General features: G+C 38.8%; 1 protein-coding gene across 1 annotated transcript in view; it reads left to right on the forward strand.

Moving 5' to 3' along the window:
• DENND4C (DENN domain containing 4C) overlaps positions 1-21003 on the forward strand; it is a 140941-nt gene that overhangs the window by 91371 nt on the left and 28567 nt on the right. Inside the window, 7 exon segments of the mRNA XM_021682458.2 lie at positions 4615-4743; positions 4935-5079; positions 5355-5501; positions 10992-11108; positions 12110-12177; positions 12179-12254; positions 15915-17068. Of these exon segments, the coding sequence (XP_021538133.1) occupies positions 4615-4743; positions 4935-5079; positions 5355-5501; positions 10992-11108; positions 12110-12177; positions 12179-12254; positions 15915-17068 (1836 nt within the window).

The following is a 21003-nucleotide window of genomic DNA, read 5'->3' on the forward strand; positions in this document are numbered from 1 at the left end:
ACTGTATGTTATAAAAGCTTTAAAAATAAAAATAAAATTATAAAACAAGTACTAAAATATCCATTCTCATATTTGATTACATTTTTTCTCTCATCCAATGTTTATAAAACTATTTGGAAATTAAAAATACTTGATCAGAATCAGTGTTTCATACCTTATGCATTTTAGTGTTTTAAAAAATTAGTTCTAATACAGTTTTCTATCTGAGATGTGTTTTAAGATGTGTTTTAACTTGTGAAAGGCATAAAATATTTTTAAAGTGCTTTAAAGTATGCTCTGTGAAGGTATTTTTAAAGTGTTTGAAAGTATGCTGTATGAATTATGTTACTGTACTCTAAATTCAAAGCACAGTACTTGATTAAGTTTGTTTGATAAGTTATAAGTTCATAGTACATATCATAAATCCTGAGAAGTATTTTCCTCTCTAGGTATTAAAGTTCAGGGGTAGTCTTTGGTACAAGGAATTACATTCTCTCATTTCTAACATACAGCAGTTATGACTAGTAAGCTAAAAAAATTTTTTAGACTATTTCCCCAATAAACACAGTGATAGGAAGCTTAAATTTGGAGCTTAATTTGTTGTATTCCTACTTCTAACAAGTTATTTTGACAGATTTTTAGTCTCCTGAAGTCATTACATCTCCACAACTGGAAGATAGAAATGTTTATTTTAAAACTTAAGAATGCATTATTTTCTAAGTGTATTTTGTGCATTTTATCTGTTTATTGATTATATAGAGAGTAGCATATTAAAGTTTTCACAGTATTTTCATGTACATTCTTTCCTTTGGTATTTCCAGCAAGTCTGTGAGGCAGTTTATATATTAGCTACATTTTACAAAGAAAATAATTTGAAACTTAGATGAAATGACACACACGTAAGACTGCCTAATAAGTAAGTGGTCTTGATTTTTAGGTCTGTTTCATTAGAACCTACTGTCTCATTCATATGCTTAATGTTCTAATTTGACAGCTCTTTGTTCTGCATGTTATGTAAAAGGTGTAATAACCTAGATTTTAAAATAAAACTCTTCAAAGACCCAGAAATAGCATATGCCACATAGACTAAAGTTAAAATGCATAATGCATTTTGTTTTTAATACTGCTTAACTGAATTTTTAATGAAAATGAAATATTTGTGTCAAACTTATTCCTACATTTTTTTTATCAGTCTGTTCATATGATATTGTTGTACATTGCTGAGTAACAAACCACCGCAGAACTTAGTGGCTTACGACAACAATTTTATTAAATCTGGCCTTTATTTGCTGAGAACCCAGGAAGGATTCTGGGTGATTTTTCTGCTCCACATTGCATTAACTGGAATCAGTTGGTCATAATCGTTGCTAGCTGATCTGGTCTGGTTGGCCCAAGATAGCTTAACTCCAATGCCAACCAGGTACCTTGGCAAGGGGGAGCGTAATGCTGGGCTCAGGTGGGCCCCTCTTCCTCCATGTAGGCTCAGGACCTCTCTCTGTGGTACTTGGGCTTTGTCCATGATAGCTTAGGGCTTTGTTTCAAGGGAGAGGAAGTGGAAACTGGCAGTTTCTTAAGGCTTAAGCCAGGAAACTAGTACAGTGTCTCTTTAGTCAAATTCTATTGGTAATGCAGTCTCAGACACCCTTCTCTCTCAGTTCAGGGGGAGGGACATAGACCCAGTGGAAGGAGTAGCAAAGCGTGAGTGGACATCCTTTATCTACCACAGATATCCAAAAGATATGTTGCAGGCAACAAAATACTGCAATTGAAAAATTACATCTTTGGCATTATTACTATTTCTTTAGTACAGGTAAAACTGGGAGGTTGGGGAGCACTTTGCAGACTTCAGAATAAATTCGTTGCCTAGAATGCTTTTAGAAAATTCAGATTAATCTCAATTTGACATAGAAAGTGAGTTACTTCTTTATGGCCCACAGAATCTTAAGGGTTGATAGGATTTGAAGATACTTTAGTACAACTTGAACCTAAAACTGAGATCCTCTGTAGCAAGTCTGTAACATATGAGATCTTCCCTGTGCTTGAATGGAGTCTAATGTTCCTAGGAAGTGTGTTTCTGGCTGAGCTCAGTTCCTACCTCTCTAGAGCTTTTTTGGAATTGTACAGACTGTTTACTCCCTCTTTGATGTGACAACTCTTCAGATATTTGAAGAACCCTCGTGTGCCACATTCTCTTTCATCCCTTCACACATCTTAGCTGGTTCCTTCAGTTGTCCCTGATTCATGTAGTCACTTACAGAGTTGCTCTCAGTTTCTGACCTCCTGTTTCTAAATTACATTCTCCATTTCTGGCTTCCAAGTATTCATCTTTATGATCCTCGGCCTTTTCATGTCTCTTTTTCTATTTCATTTCTTCTGTTCTCTTGACTAAAATATCCTTTCTGAAATCTTTTTACTTTCCCCTTTAGTTGAGAGCAACTTGGCTTTACAATTCCTTTTTGTTGGGTGCCTGGGTGGCTCAGTTGGTTAAGCCACTGCCTTCGGCTCAGGTCATGATCCTGGAGTCCCGGGATCAAGTCCCACATCGGACTCCCTGCTCAGCGGGGAGTCTGCTTCTCCCTCTGACCCTCCCCCTTCTCATGCTCTCTCTATCTCATTCTCTCTCTCAGATAAATAAATAAAATCTTAAAAAAAAATACCTTTTTGTTAACCAACTCTGTTATAAACAGAGCACATTTTACAAGACCCAAGAAGAGTATCTTCTGTCTGTGTATTTCCTTATTCTCAGACTAAGCTGTAACCGAGTCTGTGGCCGTACCATCACTGCTCCTGCTAGCTGGCTCACCTCTTTGCTGGGAGCCCGTGAGATACCCATTTATTCTCCATGATTTCTACTATAGTCTTCTAATGTGTGAGATTCTAACTCCATCTTCTAACTTCACTTGTCCTCTTGTGATCAAATCTAGCCCTCCTCAGTAAACACATATTCTCAGAAAAGCCTTTGCTAATAATAATATTTTAAAGTTTCTTTTTTTTCCCATAACTTTTTTAAATTTTTATTTATTTTTTTAAATTTTATTTTACTATCTTATGTTAATCACCATACAATACATCATTAGTTTTTGATGTGGTGATCCACGATTCATTGCTTTCTTATAACACGCAGTGCTCCATGCAGTACATGCCCTCCTTAATACCCATCACCGGGCTAACCCATCCCCCCACACACCCTTCCCTCTAAAACCCTCAGTTTGTTTCTCAGAATCCATAGTCTCTCATGGTTCGTCTCTTCCTCTGATATCCTCCCCTTCATTTTTTCCCTCCCTTTTCCTGATGTCCTCCATGCTATTCCTTATGTTCCACAAATAAGTGAAACCATATGATAATTGACTTTCTCTGCTTGACTTATTTCAGTTAGCATAATCTCCTCCAGTCCCATCCATGTTGATGTAAAAGTTGGGTATTCATCCTTTCTGATGGCCAAGTAATATTCCATTGTATATATAGACCACAACTTCTTTATCCATTCATCTGTTGAAGGGCATCTCGGCTCTTTCCACAGTTTGGCTATTGTGGACATTGCTGCTATGAACATTGGGGTACATATGGCCTTTCTTTTCACTACATCTGTGTCTTTGGGGTAAATACGGAGTGCAATTGCTGGGTCATAGGATAGCTCTGTGTTTAATTTTTTGAGGCACCTCCACTCTGTTTTCCAAAGTGGCTGTACCAACTTGCATTCCCACCAACAGTGTAAGAGGAACCCCTTTCCCCATAACCTCTCCAACATTTGTTGTTTCTTGCCCTGTCCATTTTTGCCATTCTAACTGGGTGTAAGGTGGTATCTCAGTGGTGTTTATCCTCTGATATCTGCCTGCGGAATCACGGCTCCCTGCTTCATACCTCGAAACCAACCGCCCGCGATACTCTGTTTGTAGAGATCCAGATCTATCTTCTTACATCTCAGGCTGATTTCGTGGATGTTCAGAGTGGTCTGGTAGATAGCCAGCTCAATTCTGGGGACCGGTTGGAATAAGGTCCCCTACTCCTCTGCCATCTTTTCTCCCCTCTTTTTTTTTTTTTTTTTTAAGATTTTTTATTTATTTGAGAGAGAGAGCGAGCACAAGCAGGGGGAGGGGCAGAGGGAGAGAGAGAAGCAGGCTCCCCGCTGAGCAGGGAGCCTGACTTGGGGCTTGATCCCAGGACTCCGTAAGCCGAAGAAGACGCTTAGCCGAATGAGCCACTCAGGCGCCCCTAAAGTTTCTTCTCATACTTTTCTAAGACATGGGTTTACAAAATCGTTGTTACATAGGCATCCTGGAGATGTTGTCTTTAATTCCTTTGGCACAGAATATAGAACATGATTTGGGAGAGAGTTATTTTAATCATATTAGATTTAAAAAATGAATTCCTTCTCAAATTACGGGGAATAATAGTTATTCTCTTTGTGTAAACTTAGTTGCTGAAACAAATGGCACACATGCACATAGGTCTTACGTGATATAGTTAAGGATGGTATTTTCATTAATGAATAGGTTTTTAAAATAATGTACCAAGACTCAGAACAAAGGATAAAATAGTGCTTAATGACTTTGAGTAGAAGAACTGAATAATTAAAAAATTTCTACAGGTCATAGACTAATTAACTACTCCTGCTTTGATGTTATTTTTTGTTAGGTGTGCTATCGAGTAGTCATGCAGCTCTGTGGACTTTGGGGTCATCCTGTTTTGGCAGTGAGAGTCTTATTTGAAATGAAAACTGCTAAGATAAAGCCAAATGCTATTACTTATGGTTATTATAATAAGGTAAGTGGGATTGACATTGGACAACCTATGTTGCTTATTAAGATTGACATATTTTTGTACCTTTTATTATTCATGAAATTTCTTTTAGAGTTTTGAGCTGTAGTTATGTTATGTATTGTGTATATATGTATTTCTTTAAAAAATCAAGTATTGCTTGTAATCATTATTTTTAACCATTATTTTACCGGTAGGTAGTTTTGGAGAGCCCGTGGCCTAGCAGTACCCGCAGTGGTATCTTCTTATGGACGAAGGTACGGAATGTGGTACGTGGCTTGGCACAGTTTAGGCAGCCGCTTAAAAAGACCGTGCAAAAGTCACAGGTCTCCTCAATATCAGGTAATACATGTGGTTGGAAAGATACCCTCTTGCTGAACCATAAGCTTTATATAGGCATGCGAGTGTTTAATTGTATGAAGTAGAAAACATAAATGAAATTCTGGTTGATATTTTCATATACAACTAAACATAGAGATTACATTAGTCCCAGATTATTTCCCCCCCCACAGATTTAGAAATGTTCTGCAACTATAAATGAATTGTGAGGCATTCGTGTTTAGTTTCAGAGATGATCAGTGCATGAGTTACTGACCTGCTGTTGTCCTTACCTTTAGCTCCTCAGAATGCCACAGGTGGCAGTGATGGGGATGTGCTGAGCCACGGTAGCATGGGTAGTTCTAATGATGCTAACAATGGGGAGCACACAGTCTTCGTCAGAGATTCAGTCAGGCTTGATTCCACTGATAATCACTTTAGCACAGGTACTAAAATCTGGATTTTACTAACCCTTCATTTACTCTCTTGTTAAGTCTTTCCCTTTTTAAAAAGCTTTTACCTTCCTTTTTCTTAAGAGTTTGTGCAATGAGTACTTTATATAAATAAGAAATTACAGAAGAAATTACACCTCCGGTTGCAGATCCCTTCTTTTTATTTCCTAAAATATATAAAATTAACTCTAGAGTGCAGTGCTAAAGGCTCTAGCGTGGTGCTCCTTTGTATTTGGTTCATCATTAATTTGTGAAAGTATATGAAATAACTGTAGGAATGATAAACTGAGGAACTTGAATGTAGTGATACAACTTGCAGATCTTTTTTTCATTAAGTGGAAAATAGTAAAAAAATTTGAGATTATGAATATTAAAGCGGGAAGAAAATAAGTCACATACCATGACAAAGAGTATTCTCTTTGCATAGTCATTATTTTAAGTGACACTTTTTTAAAATCTGAGGAACTTCGGAAGCGACTTTTACATACAAAGCTACGGGCTTACCCTCTGTCCTCTGAAGTTAGAAATACGCATAATTCGAGTAGCACATTGAGCAAATATATGTGTGTTGCACATCCTTCTTTTTGTGTTGTTTTTCTTTTTTTGTTGTTGTTGTTATTGTTAATATCTCAAGCTTTTCTTTAAAAAGAATCCTAAGTCTAATTCCTGTGTTTCATCTGATGAACTTGTCTCAATGACTGAAGTTTCCTTTTTTCTGCTCTTTGTTGCTCTGCTTTTTGCTCTGTGCTGTTTCTTGGTGCTGCATTTGTCCTTGGCTGTCATGGTGTGGGGTGCAGACAGACTTGTATGACGTGAAGCTATGGATACACGTGTGCATTAATTCTACCCTTGAATGTTAACCACTTCAGGTAATTTCCCATTTATTAGGTTAAATTTTGCTGACATGCAAGGGTGGGGGAGAGACCTTTTGTTGTGTTTAAAGTATTGTTGCAGGTGGAAAACAGTTTCAGTTTTCTTGACTTTTTCTTCTTCAGATAAGTGTAATCATGTATGTACCACTGAAAATATCCAGCTAACATTTCACTATCATTTTGCAAAGCATATTTGTTATTTGAAAATACACTGTGCCTTGCTATAATTCTTCCTTTGGGGTTTGTTTGTAGCATCATTGTATCCAATAGTTTTATGGGGATTAAAGATTTCAGTGTTCCAGCTGTTGAGATGGTTTTGCTTGCTAAAACTGATCTGCTAAGTTCTTGTGCTAAAAATTACCCCATAATTACAGAACCATGTATAAATCATTGAAAGTCAACATAGAGCTATAAGTTACAATCCTGTTTGTAAATTAACTTTCTTTCAGCAGTAGGAATTTTTATATGACTTTGATTGTAAAGTTGCCTTATTTTATTTTTTCCTGTATTTGTTCCTAAAACTTGTAAGAAGAAATGAATTTCATTTATGAAAAAAAAGAATAATTTTGTGATATGAAACCATTTCACCAGAATAATTATAATTTTTAAAATAGTAATAGATAAATCCTGTCCTTACTCTTCTAAACTTATCTCCTTTAATGAAAAAAACAGTCTCCTAGTAATTCTGGGTAATTGGCATAAAGATTCCAGTAGTTGGGGAAGGAACTTCAGATCCCTTTTCCATACATATCTTTAAAGTTACATTTCAAATGGCTGAAGCCCCAGTGCTGAATTTACAGTGATTATGGGTCTTGTAGAGTTTCTGGTGACGTCATTTGATACTTTTGGAGACTTCCAACCCAGGTGCTTAGGTTGCTGTTTCGTTTGTTTTTTTTTTTAAGATTTTATTTATTTGATAGAAAGAGAGAGACAGCGAGAGAGGGAACACAAGCAGGGGGAGTGGGAGAGGGGAAGCAGGCTTCCCGCTGAGCAGGGAGCCCGATGCGGGACTCAATCCCAGGACCCTAGAACCATGACCTGAGCCGAAGGCAGACGCTTAACGACTGAGCCACCCAGGCGCCCCTAGGTTGCTGTTTCTTTAAGGATTCTCTTGTAGAATCTTTCCACTTGGTTGGTACCTGATACGGGGTCACTTAGCTTGTTGGGGGGCATACCTTGGTTTAATCAGTCAGCTTAGTCCCCAGACTTTGTGTCCATTTCATGGCAGCATCATGCCTTACCAGACTTTCTGAGGGGGCAATTAAAAACTGGCAAATTAATCATTCTAACGAGGGGTATATAAAGAAGTTTAGTTTTTTTCTTATATTGCAAACCCAAAGTTTGAGTGGCAGTATAACACGCAGCAGAAGGGAGAAGGCACTACAGTTAACTCTTGAACAACATGGGTTTGAATGGCCCAGGTCCACTTCCACGCCATGTTTTTTCAATAAATACAGTACTGTAAATGTATTTCCTCTTCCTTATGATTTTCGTTTTCCCCCGTTTTAAAAAAAAATTTAAATTTGAGTATGGTTTATACGTGATGTTACATTAGTTTCAGGTCTATAGCATAGTGATTCAACTTCTCTATGCCTTTTGCTGTGCTCACCACAGTGTAGCGACCATCTGTCACCATACAACACTACTACAATACTTGATGATTTATTTGACAGAGAGAGACACAGCGAGAGAGGGAACACAAGCAGGGGGAGCGGGGGAGGGAGAAGCAGGCTTCCCGCGGAGCAGGGAGCCCGATGCGGGGCTCGATCCCAGGACCCCGGGATCACGACCCGAGCCGAAGGCAGACGCTTAACGACTGAGCCACCCAGGCACCCCACTTGATGATTTTTTAATAACATTTTCTTTTCTCTAGCTTCCTTTACTGTAAGAATACAGTCTATGATATATAGAATACAAGGTATGTGTTAATCGACTGTTTGTTATCGGTAAGGCTGCCAGTCAACAGTAGACTATTAGTTCAGTTTTGGGGAGTGAAGAGTTACGCCTGGATTTTCGAGTGTGTGGGGTGGGAGGACCAGTGTTCGAGGGTCAACCGTGTGTTCCTGTTTCATGTTTCATAGACATCCTCTGTAAGGATTCTCTAGGAACGTAGTTTCAGGTAGGCCTCGTTTAGTCGTCTTGTTTCTGTTTTAAATGATAGAACTCGAAAGTCAAATAGACTTGTTTTAAACTTTATTTTGAAATTATTTCAAACTTACGAAAATGGTGCTAGTACAGAGAACACTTGAATAATGTCTATCTAGATTCACTCTTTTAGTTTGCCACATTTGCTTTATCGTTTTGTTTCTGTACACATACACATTATTTTTCTGAATTGTGTGACAGCAGGTTGCATACATCTTGCCCTTTTACCTTTTAATACTTCAGTGGTATTTTTCTCTGATAAAACCATAGTTAACCAAATTCAGGAAAATATGGATATACTACTTTAATCTGTAGTCTACACTCCAGTTTTGTCAGTTGCTATAATGTCCTTTGTGGGACTCCAGCTCCCTCCCCTTTGGTCTCCTTTAACCTGGCACAGTTCCTTACCCTTTCTTTGTCTTTCATGACCACAGCCTTTTTGAAGAATTCATTCCAGTTATTTTGTGGTATGTTCCTTAGTTTGAGTTTGTCTGATGTTTGCTTGTTTCCTTGTGATTAGATTGAGTGTACATCGATGGCTCTACTACAAAAGTGACTGTCACACCCCCACAACAGTGTCTGTCTGCCTCTCATTGCTGGTACTAATTTTGATCACCTGGTCTTAGTATTTGGCTTCTCCTCGTTATCATTACCGCCCCTACTGTGAGGAGACTCTGAGACTATGCAGTAATACCCTCTTTCTCATCCCACTTTCTCTTTTAAATTTAGCATCCATTGATGATTCTTGCCTTAACCAGTCTTTACTATAAAGTAGTGATATTGGGGCGCCTGGGTGGCTCAGTTGGTTAAGCGTCTGACTCTGATTTCTGCTCATGTCCTGATCTCAGGGTTGTGAGATTAAGTCCTGTGTTGGGCTCTGTGCTCAGCGTGGAGTCTGCTTGAGATTCTCCCTCTCCTTCTGCCCCTCCCCCTGTACTCGCACTCTCTATCTCTCAAATAAATCAATCTTAAAAAAAAAAAAAAAGTGATTTTGCCAACTCTATCCTCCATCCACATTTATAGGATGGTATTCTATGTTTTTTGGTTTAATCATTTTACTAAGACGTACCCTGATTATTGTTTTTGAACACTTCCTTTTAGTACAACAAAATGTCCCTGGCTCATTCTTGTAGCTTTCCTCCCTGAGATCTGAAATCAGCCATTTCTTCAAGGATCCCAGGTTCCTTTCAATGGACAGTAGATTCTAGAAGCCAAGATCTGGGCTCTCGGTATGCTTACGCTACAGGGTATTACTGCTTCTAGAATTTTTCAGCAGAGCTGGAAAATATGTATATATGAGGGGGAAAAAAAAGAAATATGTATGTTTTAGAAATACCTCCATTTTTTTTAAGCTTTATTTATTTATTTGAGGGTGGGGAGGGGCAGAGGGAGAGGGAGAGAGAATCTCAAGCAGACTCCCTGATGAGTGTGGAGCTCAACACAGGGCTTGATCTCATGACCTGAGATCATGACCTGAGCCAAAACCAAGAGTCGGACGCTTAACCAACTGAGCCACCCAGGTGCCCCACCCAGGTGCCCTAGAAATATTTCCATTTTCAAATCAACCCTACAGGTTTTTCTTTGTCTTCCTTCATTTCATTTTTTAAAAATCTCTCTTCTTCCACAGTAAGTATCTTGGCTCCCAATATCCATCATTATGTTTACTCATTTGCTCAGTCCTGCAGTATATATAAAATAATTTCAGAATTGCTACATCTGTTACTCTGGGAGAAAGAAGCTTTTTAAGGAGTTCAGGATTTGTCTATTACGACCCCCCCCACCCCCCGCCCAGGCTTATAATGTGTTGAAAAGTTTCTTGGATTAGACCTGTCCCCCTCTCCCTGTTCCCCCATCCTTTCAATATGGTTATTCATATGAAATGCAGTTGGTCCCATTTGTTTCTTTTTGCATTCAGTTTTAGTCACGACCCTCCTCCCAGTTTTGTTGATTTAATTTTTTTGAATGTGTAGAAATTGATGTATTTCCAAAAATAAAAGCAATACAATAAGCCATATTTAGAAAAATTTCCTTTCTCTTTATCCCTTCCATCCTATTTCCCCCCACCCCTTGTAGTTAACCAGTTTTATTGTTTATTTTTTCATTTCTTTTTGCAAAAGTAAACAGATATATGCTTGTTTTATTTCCTCCTCTTTCTTTCACAAAAGGTAGCATTCTATAGATATACTCCAAAAGAAACTTTTCAGAACATCTTGTCCAAATCTATTAATTTGCGGATGCGGAAACTAAGGTTCAGTACTCCAAAGTTTTTAGTCTTTGATGTTCCCGTTGTTACTGTTCTTCGCTTCTTGTCATTTGTTTACCATGTTCCGTGTGCTTTGTGAGCTTTCTTGTCTTCCTTTTCTGTAAGCTTAATTGTATAAATCAATGGAATTTTCTTCTGACATTTATAGCTAGACTATGAATATATGAAAACATTCACCTGTAAGCCTGCATTCTTTTTCAACAGGTGGTCAGTCTGACCAAGGCTATGGATCTAAGGATGAACTTATAAAGGATGATGCAGACATTCATGTGCCTGAAGAACAAGCAGCAAGAGAAGTGATAACTAAAGTGCAAACAGAAGGTTAAGTACTGGTATTTACTTGCTTTACTTAGAAAAATACTGTATTAATTCTTTTTAAGTTTATAATTTTTAAATAATCTCTACGCCAAACATGGGGCTCGAACTCACGGCCCCAAGATCAAGAGTCGAATGCTCTTCCGGATGAGCCAGGCGCCCCTGTACTGATTAAGTCTGATTTGGTAATTCTGATGATAATTTCTAGAAAGAAATGTAAGGTCTGGGCTTATAAGATACTATGTAGTGTGGTATATAGAGAGAATGAGTAGTTTCTGAATTTTAGAAGGTAAGAGATCTTTAGAGACAAGAGGTCAGCCCTCAATTTTGTAGGATACTGCAATCCACTGAGGTATTCATTTGCTAAAAGCAAAGAGCTATTTTGTGATGGAACCAGGACTAAACTTTGAGTCATCAAACTTGTGTTCCAGTGCTTGTTTTATTTTAAAATGCTCTTTCACTAGAAGTCCTTCATATATCTAAGTAGGTATTTTTCATTGGTAGATTAGATATAGTGTCTCTGGTTTTCCTGTGGGTTTGTTTTTTTTTAATGGGACTCATTGAGGTAGATATGATTTATAGTAATCATTTTATGGAAATGTGGAGGAATATTCTGGCTTTATGGTAATAAGATGTTCTTCCTATCCTTTTACACAAAAGTACACTTTTCTTGAATGATGTCACTTAATTTATGCTCCAGAGTTAACAGAAGCAAGCCTCTCTCCTACTTTATAAGTGATGGGAGTATAACTGGAGGCCAAAACCTTTAATTTATTCTCAGGAATGCTCAAGTCAGGATTATTGATGCTAAAATAAAGCATTTATTTCCATCAATACTGGCAACATTTATGGCATAAAGTAAATGAGACATAATAAATTAGTAATAAAATAGTGATGTGTTCACTCCCACTTGGGGAAAAAATATTTTAAAAAGTACAAAAATCAATATATGGTTTCTGTTCAATTTTAGTAAAAGTAGGAATAACATCCAAATATTTTTTCCTCAGAGGTGTGTGATGTCTCTGCTGTTGTGGCAAAACCACAGCCTAGTGCCGAGCCCCAGAGTCCTACTGAGCCCCCCCGCATGGGGCAGCAGTATTGTGAAAGTTCCATCTGGCGTGTTTGACCTTGGTGGCAGGAGGAGCAGCACAGGTGAGTCTTCACATACTGATGGCTAAATGGTTAAAATTGTTTGTTTGTATTTATTTATTTAAAGATTTTATTTATTTTTCGGCAGAGAGAGGGAACACAAGCAGGGGGAGTGGGAGAGGGAGAAGCAGGCTCCCACTTGATGACTGAGCCACCCAGGCGCCCAAGTTAAAATAGTTTTTTGGGTTTTTTTTAAAGAGTTTATTTATTTATTTGACAGAGAGAGACACAGCGAGAGAGGGAACACAAGCAGGGGGAGCGGGAGAGGGAAAAGCAGGCTTCCCGCCGAGCAGGGAGCCCAATGTGGGACTCGATCCCAGGACCCTGGGATCATGACCTGAGCCAAAGGCAGACGCTTAACGAGCCAACCAGGCGCCCCCAAGTTAAAATAGTTTTTAATGACATTAAATTGATGACTTAACTGTGATGAACAGGCTAAAGAGCCAGAAGTTTGAATCCTATACGTGGGTTAAGAAGTTATTTAAGGGCGCCTAGGTGGCTCAGTGGGTTAAGTGTCTGCCTTTGGCTCAGGTCATGATCTCAGGGTCCTGGGATGGAGCCCCACATCGGTCTCCCTGCTCCGCAGGAAGCCTACTTCTCCCTCTGACCCTCCCCCATCTCGTGTGCGCTCTTATTCTCTCTCTCTCTGAAATAAACAAATAAAATCTTAAAAAAAAAAAGAAGTTGTTATTTAACATATTTAGTGTTTCAAAGGAGGGGTATTTATTGTGCTTGATTGTTCCTGGGAATACCTTTGCTTGTTGTAGTGCCTCTTCTCAGTTTGGTCCATCTTTCTTAGGGTAGATAATGAGAGAGGGCCTCCCATACTCATAAAGGACAGAGAGGCACCGATGTTACTGAATTCCAGGGGGGCTTTTGTGTGGCAATGGAAAGGCAGTGGAAGGAAAAGATTCATACCACTATGCTGTACTGCAGAAAAATACCAGTGCGTCTTTAATTTGGCCAGTTTTTATAGGCACCCTGAGCCACTTATTTGTGATTAAATATTTGTAATGAATAACTCTTTTGTGTGTCACTCCCTTGAATTTGAGTTTACTCCTTTCAGTTGTGTTTTAGGCCTCCCAAGTACCCTTCAGACATGCATCTAAGTTTGTGATTTCAAAGGATAAAGAGATTGGCCTGTGTCTTTTGCCCTTTTTTAGTAGTTGCTATAATTCACTTCTCTAAAGTCAACTGTCTTAAGTGTATCTGTGGTATGACTATAGAAATTAATTTGCTCAGCTTCTTAAATCCATGTAGGAATACTCCTTATTCCAAAATTCTCTCCTTCTTTTAAAATTTACTGATACCAAATTCAATTTGTTTGTTTTGGGGAGGAGGTAGTATTCAAGAGGTGGATGAAAAGGTTTTTGGAAAAATAATTGATATCTATGTTCTGTATCCTATTTTCCCAACCTGTTGCTAGCCCATTTAAAAAAGAAAAAGGAGGAGGGCAGAGTTTTCTTCATCAAAGGTTTATAATCTTCTCAGAATATTGACATGGACAAGATCTGGGGTCTGGTGTGTTTCCTTCCCTCTTTACTCATTCTGTGTCCATGTTATGTCTTGATGTGGGAAGATTTATTCTAATAAGAAAGGAAGAGGTAGTAATGGGGCTTTTGCCAATATATTAAAGGGTCAAATTTGTTTTAAAATTGAAAAAAATGTGCCACTAAATTCCTGGAAATACTCTGAGAACCAGTAAATTTGCTAAGATCTGTTTCTCAAATACTGGTAAAAGTTTGCAAAAGCAGGCACAAATTTTGGAGTTGTAAAATAGGCTAATTTAATTCTCCTAAAAGCTGTGAAATAACTCTAAGTGCTTATTCTGTTTAATTGGTGTGATTATGATTATTATTTGGTACCAATTTGGAAGCTTAAAAAGAACCTTGAAATTAATTTGGAAGATAAAAAGAAGACTTTATTAAAGACAGCTTTTCCCTCAAATCTCCTAGGTCATTATGCCTTTTAAAAAACAAATGAGAATCCTAAATAGGAATGGGTAGACTTCAGTTCTGATAATGATTCAAATAGGAGATAGCTTTTGGTCTTGGAATGGGAAAAAATTGCATAGTAGCAAGGAATAAAAGACTACTTGTGATGAGCACCGGGCGTTGTCTGTAAGTGATGAATCACTAAATTCTACTCCTGAAACTAATATTACACTGTATGTTAACTAACTGGAATTTTTTTTTCTTTTTTAAAGATTTTATTTATTTATTTGACAGAGAGAGACACAGCGAGAGAGGGAACACAAGCAGAGGGAGTGGGAGAGGGAGAAGCAGGCTTCCCGCAGAGCAGGGAGCCTGATGTGGGACTTGATCCCAGGACCCTGGGATCATGACCTGAGCCGAAGGCAGTCGCTTAACCAACTGAGCCACCCAGGCGCCCAACTAACTGGAATTTAAATAAAAACTAAACAAACAAAAACCCTAAAAAAAAAAAAAAAAAAAAAAAAAAATATTTCCCCCTACAACTACTGGCATAATTTTGTTCCACTTGATCAAACAAGACTGAACTCGGTGAGAGATCTGGGATCATGTCTGTTATATTCCTAGCACCTTATATGGTGACTGCTAGTAGACATTCGAGTATTTGTTGAAGGAATGAATATATCTCAGAAATTTGGAGCTATTCAGATTTTATCAGCCTTCTTGGAATTTGCCAAGTCTAAGGACTCCATTCTAGATTCTTTTACTTTGGGGAATTATTTTACTTCGGAGCAGTAAGGCTTCGGTTTTAGCAAATATATAATTCCTCCATGATTATGAATTTACTTTGTGTGGAGTAGATTCCTGGCAAATATTTGTTGAGTTAGATATATGAAAGCCAGAAGGGAAGTGATTTTGTAAACTTTTTAGGTCAGTTATTTAACACAAAATATATTTCTTAAATTGAATGTAGAACTTTTCAACTGTAAGATGTATTTATAGATCTATATTTGATAAATGTGATAAATTTTAGTGAATAGTACAGGTATCTGCAGCATATATTGCATGATTTGTAAATTGTGTATGTGTAGAGGGTGAAAGGCAGGTTATACATTACAATGTTATCTCTGGGAGGCAGGATTGAATGGAGGTTTTTTGGTGGTTCTTTTTCCTGTATACTTTCTTTGTACCTTCTAAACTCTGAATCTTGGGGCGCCTGGGTGGCTCAGTTGTTTAAGTGACTGCCTTCGGCTCAGGTCATGATCCTGCAGTCCCAGGATCGAGTCCCGCGTCGGGCTCCCTGCTCGGGAGGGGGTCTGCTTCTCCCTCTGATCCTCCCCACCTCATGCTCGCTCTCTCTCTCATTCTCTCTCTCAAATAAATAAAATCTTTTTAAAAAATAAACTCTGAATCTTTTACTCTGAGTATGTGTTCCTTTTCAAAAATCAGAAAAGAGACATTTTTCTAGAAGTTACATCAGAAAAGTTTCTTTTTTTTTTTTTTTTTAAGATTTTTATTTATTTATTTGACAGAGATAGAGAGCACAAGTAGGCAGAGAGGCAGGCAGAGGGAGAGGGAGAAGCAGACTCTCCACTGAGTAGGGAGCCTGACGCGGGGCTCGATCCCAGGACCCTGGGATCATGACCTGAGCCGAAGGCAGACGCTTAACTGACTGAGCCACCCAGGCGCTCCAGAAAACAGTTTCATTTCTAATATTGTACTTTTCCTTTAGGTAGTACAGCAAATGTGCCATTTGCTACTCAAGATCCAGTTGAAGATGCAGTCTTTGGTGAAGTTACTAATCTCAAGAAGAATGGTGATAGAGGAGATAAAAGACAAAAGCATTTTCCAGAGAGGAGTTGTAGTTTCAGTTCTGAAAGTCGAGCAGGAATGTTGCTCAAGAAGAGCAGCTTGGATTTGAATTCGAGTGAAGTGGCTATTATGATGGGAGCGGATGCCAAGATTCTCACAGCAGCACTGACCTGTCCTAAGACCTCTCAACTCCGAGCTGCAAGCACCCAGAGCTTTGAGAGTGTTAGTTGTCATCTAGTTGATGCTAGGACTCGTGTGTCTGAGAGCACTTGGGATTCAGAGCACAGATCTTCTCCGGTGTTAGAGATGCTTGAGGAAAGCCAAGAGCTCCTGGAACCTGTGGTTGATGACAGTGTAGCTCAAACTCCTATGGAAAAGGATGCGTGTGACAGTCTACAAAGTGATGGTAACAGAGACCTGAAAGTAGGATCCAGAGATCTAATAAATAAGAGAAGTAGTTTATATGGTGTCGTTAAAGCTGTTGAGAGGGAGGATGTTGAAACTGGACTAGATCCTTTGTCTCTTTTAGCCACTGAATGTACAGGAGAAAAAACTGCAGATCCTGAAGATAAGGTGTCTTCTCCAGTTATTGCCCGTAATCTGGCTGATGAAATCGAAAGCTATATGAACCTAAAGAGCCCCCTGGGTAGCAAGTCTTCCAGTATGGAATTACACGGAGAGGGAGGCAGAGAGTCTGGCCCGACCAGTGCTTTTACTCACCCTTTGGAGAGGAGCTCAAGCCTACCTTTAGAGCATGGTCCAGCAGCACAGGAAGATCCCGAACCTGAAAAGAGCTTCCCTGCAGAAGCCAGCTCTAAAACTTTCGCCGGGCGTTTCAAGCAGCAGACTCCCTCTCGTGGTCCTAAAGAACGCTCGACTTTATCGGCACTGGTGCGCTCTTCACCACATGGCTCACTGGGTTCTGTGGTAAATTCTTTGTCAGGGCTAAAGCTAGATCATATACTCTCAGGGCCCAAGATGGAGGTTCTGAAATCTGGTATGAAACAAGCGGCAACAGTAGCCAGTAAGATGTGGGTAGCCGTAGCGTCTGCCTACAGCTACTCGGATGATGAGGTAAGAGTGTTTCATGTGTGTGGTCTGATATGGGAATGTTTCTAGTATTTTTTTTTTTTTTTTTTTTTAAAGATTTTATTTATTTTTATTTGAGAGAGAGAGAATGAGAGAGAGAGCATGAGAGGGGGGAGGGTCAGAGGGAGAAGCAGGCTCCTCGCTGAGCAGGGAGCCCGATGCGGGACTCGATCCCGGGACTCCAGGATCATGACCTGAGCCGAAGGCAGTCGCTTAACCAACTGAGCCACCCAGGCGCCCTCTAGTATTTTTTTATATGTAAATTATTCTTTAGAGATTTCTGCTAACTTTGGTTTTTTTATATCTTAAGACTTTATGCATATCCTATTCCTTTCTTGAAATGACTTGAACATCAGTGTACGGAAATTAATAATAAAGAAATAGAATGTCAGGACTATATAATTCCATAGATGAGTCTGAATAACACATTAAGTTTATTTCTTTGAAAGTACTAATGATGAGTACTTTAACAATAATGCCATATTATATTTGCATAGCATTTCACTTTATTTTATTTTATTTTACTTTATTTTTTTTAAAGATTTTATTTATTTGACAGAGAGAGACACAGCGAGAGAGGGAACACAAGCAGGGGGGATGGCAGAGGGAGAAGCAGCAGCTCCTCAGCAGGGAGCCCGATGTCAGGCTCAATCCCAGGACCCTGGGACCATGACCTGAGCCGAAGGCAGATACTTAACGACTGAGCCACCCAGGCACCCCACATTTCACTTTTTTTAAAATAACTTTTATCTGTGTTATCTCTTTAATATATATGGAATCACTCTACAACTTAATCCATAGATTTCATACTGCATAACAATAGTTGCTAATTCTTCTAAAAATTATGGAAAAAAAAGGGGCGCCTGGGTGGCTCAGTTGTTAAGCGTCTGCCTTTGGCTCGGGTCATGATCCCAGGGTTCTGGGTTCAAGTCCCTCATCCAGCTCCTTGCTCAGCGGGGAGCCTGCTTCTCCAACTCTCCCACATCCCCTATTTGTGTTCCCTCTCTCTCTGTCTCTCCATCAAATAAATAAATAAAATCTTTTTTTTTTTTTTTAAGATTTTATTTATTTATTTGACAGAGAGATACAGCGAGAGAAGGAACACAAGCAGGGGGAGTGGGAGAGGGAGAAGCAGGCTTCCCGCCGAGCGGGAAGCCCGATGTGGGGCTCGATCCCAGGACCCTGGGATCATGACCTGAGCCGAAGGCAGACGCTTAACGACTGAGCCACCCAGGCGCCCCAATAAATAAAATCTTAAAAAAAAATTATTGAAAAGAGAATCATTAGACCTTTCTATGAAATAGAAAGGGGGGAATTTTGCTTACTTGTTTTTTTTTTTTTTAAAGATTTTATTTATTTATTTGAGAGAGAGAATGAGAGAGAGAGAACACCTGAGAGGGGATAGGGTCAGAGGATGAAGCAGACTCCCCGCCGAGCAGGAAGCCCGATGTGGGACTTGATCCCGGGACTCCAGGATCATGACCTGAGCCGAAGGCAGTCGCTTAACCAACTGAGCCACCCAGGCGCCCCGCTTACTTGTTTTATAGAAAAAATTTAATTGAAATTTCACCTTTGTGTTCAAAGAATTATATAGTACTTAGGTACTTTAGTGGAAAAGACAGACACCTATAAATGTTCACTATTATTATTGTAACACTATGCCATAGGTACTGTCATAAGCTGTATATCTATTTTGATACATAATTTTCATAGCAACCCCATGCTTTGGTACTATTGTTACCGCCATTTTGTAGATTGAGGTACCTGAGATTCAGAGAGGTTAATTAATTACCCCAGGTCCACACAACTAATGAGTGGCAGAACTAGAATTTGAACTCTGGGAGACTAGCTCTGAAGTCCATGCTTTTAAACCACTATAGTAGCAGAGAAGGAAGCAATATCTTAGAAGGGGCTCTGATAGGGGGCTGTTCAAAAAGAGCAAAGCAGGTGGTATCTAAGTTAGGTTTTGATGGATAAATTTAAAATTTTGAGTTAGTCAAAAGGATAAGGTGGCGCAAGGTATATCTGAGAGAATAATGTGAAAAAGCATGGAGACTTAAAACATCATGCACTTTATAAGAAAATAGAATCCATTTCAGATTGCTAAAGTTCTAAATAGGAAGTTAGAGACATAGGAAATGAAATCGGACAAATAAGATATGTATGCTATTTGAAAAAAAACCTTATAAGCAAACTAATAATTAAAAGTACAATATTGAGGGGGGGGCGCCTGAGTGGCTCAGTTGGTTAAGTGTCCAACTCTTGATTTCGACTCTGGTCATGATTTCAGGGTTGTGAGATTGAGCCCTGAATCGGGCTCTGCGCTGAGTGTGGAGCCTGCTTGGGATTCTCTCTCTCTTTCCTTTTCCCTCTGCTTCTCCCCTTCCCTCCCTCTCTTTCTCTCTCTCCCCCCATCTCTTAAAAAAAAAAAAAGTACAATATTGAGTTCTATAAGACAGAGTTGCATTTAAAAGAGCTTACAAGGTCAGTGAAGGAAAGACAAAATAAGCTAGCTTCAGAAGTATCTTAACCTAGCATTATGTTAAAGTAAACTAACCGAGTGAGCCATTTTATTTTTGAAATTTTATCTAACAGTGTTAGTAAGAATAGTAAAAAAACAGTTTCTACAGAGTACTTTGGACTTGGAATATGTGACTATAAATTTCAGGTGGTCACATATCTTAATCTTATTTTTCTTTTCATTGCTGTAGCCCTGGTACTCGTGCCCAACAAAGCAAATAGGTTATACCTAATAAATATTTTCAAATGAAGGAATGAATATAAAGTCTATAAGAAATGTTCGTAACTTTTATCCAGAATTTAACCCAAGGAAATAATTAGGGATATGTATAAAAATAACTCAAAGGAATTCATCAGTGTAACACACAAAATTGAAAGCATTCTGTATGTTTAAGCAACAGAGATTTACTAAATGCATTGCAGTACATCAGTAAACTGGACTGGGTTGCAGGGCTTTAAATAATGTAGATTTAATGACATGAAAATATATTACATGAGAATAGGTTAAAAAACAATATCCTGTTTTGTAAAAGTATATATATATGTATTTTAAAATGACTAGAAGGATATACATTTAAGATTTTGATTGTATTTTGTGGGTGTTGGTCATATAAGTGCTTTTATTTCCTGTTCTGCATATGTTTAATTTTTCTATCACTTAACATGGTTTTATAACAAGACACAAGTCTTCTTTATTTTTTTTTTAAGATTTTATTTATTTATTTAACAGAGAGAGACACAGCGAGAGAGGGAACACAAGCAGGGGGAGTGGGAGAGGGAGAAGCAGGCTTCCCGCTGAGAGGGAGCCCGATGTGGGGCTCGATCCTAGGACCCTGGGACCATGACCTGAGCCGAAGGCAGACGCTTAACTGACTCAGCCACCCAGGCGCCCCAACATGAGTCTTCTTTCAAGTAGAAATCAAAAAGGAAACTGCTTATTGAAATGTTTTCTATCTAAACTAAAGCATCAGCAGTCACTGAGTTCAGAACTGTAGTTTTTGGAACTTTATTCTTATTTTATGTCTCTAATATTGATGATGGTGGTTCTGAAAATCATATTACCAGCTGAAATTCTCACGGCAACTTTGTTCTAAAGGCCTCCTCTTACCCATATTTTTCAGATGATATAATTAAAAGAGTAGTTAAGTAATTTCCGCAAGGTCACATACCTACTGTGTGCTGGGGAGCCAAGACCACAGTCTGCCTGTCTGACTTTATAGCCCCTGCTGTCCTCGTGCTGGGGCGCCTGATTGCATGGGAGACACTGAGCTTCCTGGAGTTCCTTCATTTTATGATACTGATTACTGAGAGACACCCCAACATTCACCAGGGGTGAAACAAAATCTTAAAGTATTGTAGGTCATTGCTTGAATATCTTAAGAGTGTGGAAACGAAATTCC

This window comes from Neomonachus schauinslandi, chromosome 13 (genome assembly GCF_002201575.2).
Source record: "Neomonachus schauinslandi chromosome 13, ASM220157v2, whole genome shotgun sequence".
In the NCBI taxonomy this organism is placed as follows: domain Eukaryota; kingdom Metazoa; phylum Chordata; class Mammalia; order Carnivora; family Phocidae; genus Neomonachus; species Neomonachus schauinslandi.